This window comes from Cucurbita maxima, unplaced genomic scaffold (genome assembly GCF_002738345.1).
Source record: "Cucurbita maxima cultivar Rimu unplaced genomic scaffold, Cmax_1.0 Cma_Scf00016, whole genome shotgun sequence".
In the NCBI taxonomy this organism is placed as follows: Eukaryota; Viridiplantae; Streptophyta; class Magnoliopsida; order Cucurbitales; family Cucurbitaceae; genus Cucurbita; species Cucurbita maxima.
Window position 1 is genome coordinate 2,711,009 of NW_019272032.1, and position 5,099 is coordinate 2,716,107.

Genomic DNA, 5,099 nt, shown 5'->3' on the forward strand with positions numbered 1-5,099 from the left:
CCCCCCCCCCCAAGGGTAATGAAAGGGATCTTACTTGAAATGAATACAAATCTATCTCCCTCAGTTCAGAATCCGTAAGTATCGCCTCCTCGCGATCACCCCATATGATTTCCGCAGTTCTCTTTGATCGCACTAGGGGGCTGGAAGCATAATTCATCTCAGTCAAGCTAGACAAGGAGTTAAAATTACAGTATGCATTCCTTAATGAAAAACGTCCATTAATACCCATAATCAACTGCACCTGTTCACTGTTGGTAAATTCCATGTCTAGACAATGCCATGTTTTAAGTAATGAAGCAAATATTAGGTCAGTTCATGCAATAGACGCAAATAGTGCTGAACAAACTTTGTTTTGATAGAGATGAAATCACTTCCGAAATTCGCCATCGCTTAGTAATGAAGCGAAATGGAACTAAAAATATAGGAAACCTGCTGAAGCAAACATCAAATGCATCATCGAAGAGCATTTGGCGGGAGGTCTCTGCCTGAGCGTCGCCTTTCTTAGTGAGAACAGAGAAATTGGAGCTTCCTTGAATTCTACCTTCCGCATTCCACGTGCTCTGTCCATGCCTAACCAGAACCACTCTCTTTGAAGTCTTGATCGGAGGCAACGGAACCGAAGCGTAGAGCTCCGAATTGAGATCCTTCCCTTCAGCCGATGACTCTGTAAACTTCTCAACCTCCTGAAGACTGGATGACGATCGAACAGTGAAGGAACCGATCGGAAACCTCGCCGGAAAGCAGCCGAACCTTTTCTGGGGGAGGGAGAAGTACGAGTGATGGGCTGTAGGGGTAAGATTAAGAGAGAACATCGGGGACTTTCCTAATTCGTCTTTCCGCTTCCCGTGCGTTGCAGTTTCGCGCCACTCCTTTTTTATTTTTTATTTTGTTTTTTTTATTTCATTATTATTATGATTATTATTATTATTATTATTATTATTATTATTTCAGTAATTTCAATTTTTGTATGGCTGTGAATATATTACTATCCACATCTCTTAATTGAAGATTTATTAAGCATTTTTTAATATTATTCGTAACATATATTATATATTATGGGGCGGGAAATCTTTATTATTTAAATTGTTTTTTTTTTTTTTTTTAGTTCTTAAAATAAAATCTACCATAAATAAAAAAAATCATTATCATTCTTTAAATTAGCCTCGTCTCCCTTTAATCAAGACTCTGATACCATGTTAGATGAATACGACTTTACACTAATATGATATTATTCACTTTGAGTATAAGCTCTAAATTAGTCGATGTAGGACTTCCATCCAACAATCATTTCTCGTAAAATGAAAAATATATATTTTATTTCCCTACCACTAAAACATTTAATTTTTTATAAGATTAGAATATATTATATTAGTCAAAATTGATTTAGCCAATGGTAAAAATTATCTGTGGGAGAAGAAGTGTTCTAGAAAAGATAAAATATATATATATATATATCTAGAGAGAGAGAGAGAGAGAGAGAGAAATTAGATTAAATTTTTTTTATAAATAGTTTGTATAATTTGATAGATTCTAAGTAATCATATTTAATTCCAAATTTATAATATAACCTAATTTTTATAGGCATCTTGTTTCAGAGATGTTTAGAGGCATATTGGGTTCCATTTATGTCCCTACTTTCTATTTATTTTCTATCCACATAAACTTTTCATTTATTTTTGCGTTTGAGTTTGTAATTTTTTATTTATTTTTTTATTTTTATATATACATCTTTAAAATGTTTATTTTAAATGATTTTTTTATATAATTTATATTAAACAAATGCACAGCATCATAATAAATCCATACCATTAAAAAATATATAATATAATATAATGTCGACATAATTTCTTAAAATTTAAATATTAATGATTTTTTGGAAACTTATTTTAGTAACGAAGAATTCAATTATTTTAATGATGGGTGAGAGAGGAAGAACGATGGGTAGGTGAGGGAGGGGGTAGGTATGGCAATTTGTGGTAGTTGAAGAAGTGACGTGGAGCCTTGTGAATCGTTGGATCAAAACGACGCCGTAGCTACCGCTTATCTCCCTTTGTCGACGCTTCCCTCCTCCAACGCCACCACAATCACAACTCACAACTAACACGCCCCCATATGACATCACATTATCTTTCACCTTCACATATATGTTTCTATTATTATTATTTTTTTTAACATCTAGATTTTTTTTCATTAAATTATTCGCTAATTTAACTTTTAAAATATGATCTAATGGTCGAATTAATCAAATATTTAAATTAAACACGCTCTAAGGAAAGAAATACCTACTCCCTACCAACACACAATCACGACAAGAAAAATATATTGAAATTATTACGTAATCTGTTATGATCATTATCCTCGTACAAAAATACATTATTTTTTATATATATATTTTTTTTAGTAATATAAAATATTCAATAAGTCACCTTGTAGATACGGTTAAATGTGAACGTGTGCAATTTAGTATTTAAATCAATTTTTAAATAAAATTATAGTACACATTATAACCATTAATGCATAATAATTGTTCATATGAATATATTATAAATGATGTTTAAATAATTTTTCGAATTAATTTTACGAGAGTAGAAATAAATTTGTTGTGATTTACCAAAAAACCCCTATTTTGATAGATATTGATTGCAAAATAAATAAATAAATAAATAAAAGGTTATAAAAAATATTTATATTGAAGGCATGCCCAGTTGGCTTGAGTGACTCGCCATTGGCTGACCTGTCTCCCTCGAAACTCTTTTTCTTGGGGCCGTTTTCTTAGAGGGTTAGGTTAAGAAGCTCTGTAATAATGGCCCGCGAAGGCGGAGACGAAGCGGCTGGTCCCAAGCTGGCTCTGAACTCGTTCGATTCAGGTGAGCCATTTCATCTGCTCTTCGCCAATACGAAAATTAATTAATGAATAGCAATTTTCTATTTTTTAATTATTTATTTAATTTTTAAGAAACAATTCGTCAATTCCAACACTTTTTTCTCTTGATATATATACTTGGTGATTGTTTCTTTTGGTTTCTCAGCTTGAGGTTCCCTTTCTCAAGTGAACACCAAGCTGGGTCTTCTTCTTTCTACTTTTTTTCTCTCCATTAATTATGCAGGCTTTCAGTCCTTATTCTCCGGTGCCGGCTTTCCGTACCTTCCACCACCGACGTTCCTTTCCTCGCCTTCTGCCGGTCCACTTCTTCACCGTTCAATGTGTCCATGGACCTGAATCTTTCAGCGCTCAGAATGGTGTTGGTCTCTCCCGAGCTGATTGGCAAAGCTCCTGCGCCATCCTTGCTAGCAACGTCGTTTCTCAACAGCAATCTGGAGATTTATCTGCTGGAGGAGGCGGTGCCGGCCATGTTGCATCGGTCAATGGCCACAAGACGAATGTTGAGAATCTTAATCTGGTTCGGATTGGGAAAATTTCAGATGCTTATAATATAACCAAGCTGCAACCTAAGCCGCTCACGATTACTGACTTCTCTCCGGCTCCGATGCACGGCGAGAAGCTCCGTGTGGCGTACCAAGGCGTTCCGGGAGCCTATTCTGAAGCTGCTGCCGGAAAGGCGTATCCTAATTGCGATGCCATTCCCTGCGATCAATTTGAGGTGGCTTTTCAAGCGGTGGAGCTGTGGATCGCCGATCGAGCGGTTTTACCGGTTGAAAACTCTCTCGGCGGTTCGATCCACAGGAATTATGATCTCCTGCTCCGCCATCGGCTTCACATAGTCGGCGAGGTTCAATTACCGGTTCACCACTGCCTTCTGGCCCTTCCAGGAGTCCGAAAAGAGTACTTGAATCGAGTGATTTCGCATCCCCAAGCCCTAGCGCAGTGCGAACTCACTTTGACGAAGTTAGGGCTCAATGTCACTCGTGAGGCTGTCGACGATACCGCCGGCGCGGCGGAGTACATTGCGGCGAACAACCTCCTTGATACAGCGGCGATAGCGAGCGCACGCGCCGCAGAACTGTACGGCCTCCAGGTCATAGCAGACGGTATTCAGGACGATTCGAATAACGTGACCCGATTTGTTATGTTAGCCCGAGATCCGATTATTCCCCGTACAGATCGACCGTTCAAAACCAGCATCGTGTTCGCTCACGATAAAGGAACATCCGCGCTATTCAAGGTACTCTCCGCTTTCGCCTTCCGCAACATCAGCTTGACGAAGATCGAATCCAGGCCGCACAGAAATTGCCCTATTCGCCTCGTCGACGACGCCAACGTCGGAACAGCGAAGCACTTCGAGTACATGTTCTACGTCGATTTCGAAGCCTCCATGGCCGAAACTAGGGCACAAAACGCTCTAGCAGAAGTCCAGGAGTTCACATCCTTCCTCCGAGTCTTGGGAAGCTATCCAATGGACATGACTCCTTGGTCCCCTTCCGGCAGACACTAGCACAATCACACATCGGCGATCGAGTTTTTCCATTGAAGAACGTCTGGTGGAGGGAAAAAAATTCCCAAAATCACCCTTCTATTTTGTGTTCCTTTTCCATATTTTCGTTTCACTGTGAGCCGTCGTAGAGGTGGTCAAAAAGTCACGGCGGCGCGGTTGGTAGCGCAAGGCGGCGACGGTGGGTCACGAGAGGTTGGTAAATGTAAAAAAAATATATAATATATTCAATGTATGTATGCATGTCATGTGGCTGGAATGATTAAACGACGTTCATGGCAGCGTTTCATCCGTACGGTTGTATGGTTCCCGAATTCTGGATCATGTTATCTTGTGGCTTGTTATTATTGGGGCTCCCACAAACATTTTTCCCTACATTTATATTTATTTTCGAGAAAAATAAATGTTTTAATCAATATGTTCAGTGGATTGAGCTGTTGTTTTCAATTTTGTTCTTATTAATTTCTGTTAGAAAATTTGTCATTAAAAAAATTAAACATTTTTCAATTGAATTTTGATTAATTTTTTAAATTTGACTTCAGCTCCAATTATCTCTACATTTTTCGTTAATTCTTAATGCACATATAAACTTACTAAAACGAATTTCAAACTTTAATGAGATAATGCAATGAATTGAAATATTTTATTCATAAAAATATAAATATTTTATTGATTGATGGAGAGAGAAAAAGGGGGGGGGGGGGGGGG

The 5,099-nt window shown here is 37.9% G+C and overlaps 2 protein-coding genes across 7 annotated transcripts in view; one reads left to right on the forward strand and one right to left on the reverse strand.

Moving 5' to 3' along the window:
* Window positions 1-844, reverse strand: part of LOC111491339 (probable 2-carboxy-D-arabinitol-1-phosphatase) — a 7,987-nt gene extending 7,143 nt beyond the window's left edge. For all 6 annotated transcript variants that reach the window (XR_002719697.1, XR_002719698.1, XM_023140226.1 and 3 more), the window contains exons 1-2: window positions 430-844; window positions 35-140 (exon numbers count right to left, since the gene is read on the reverse strand). Coding sequence is in view for 4 of the 6 variants with exons in the window: in XM_023140226.1 (XP_022995994.1) it covers window positions 35-140; window positions 430-812 (489 nt within the window). In the remaining 2 variants the exon portion in view is untranslated. The remainder of the gene's footprint in view (window positions 1-34; window positions 141-429) is intronic.
* Window positions 845-3,018: 2,174 nt separating this feature from the next.
* Window positions 3,019-4,800, forward strand: LOC111491340 (arogenate dehydratase/prephenate dehydratase 6, chloroplastic-like). Its single transcript, XM_023140230.1, has one exon. It carries the CDS (start codon window positions 3,102-3,104, stop codon window positions 4,392-4,394), a length of 1,293 nt encoding a protein of 430 aa, XP_022995998.1. The 5' UTR covers window positions 3,019-3,101; the 3' UTR covers window positions 4,395-4,800.
* The last annotated feature ends 299 nt before the right edge of the window (window positions 4,801-5,099 follow it).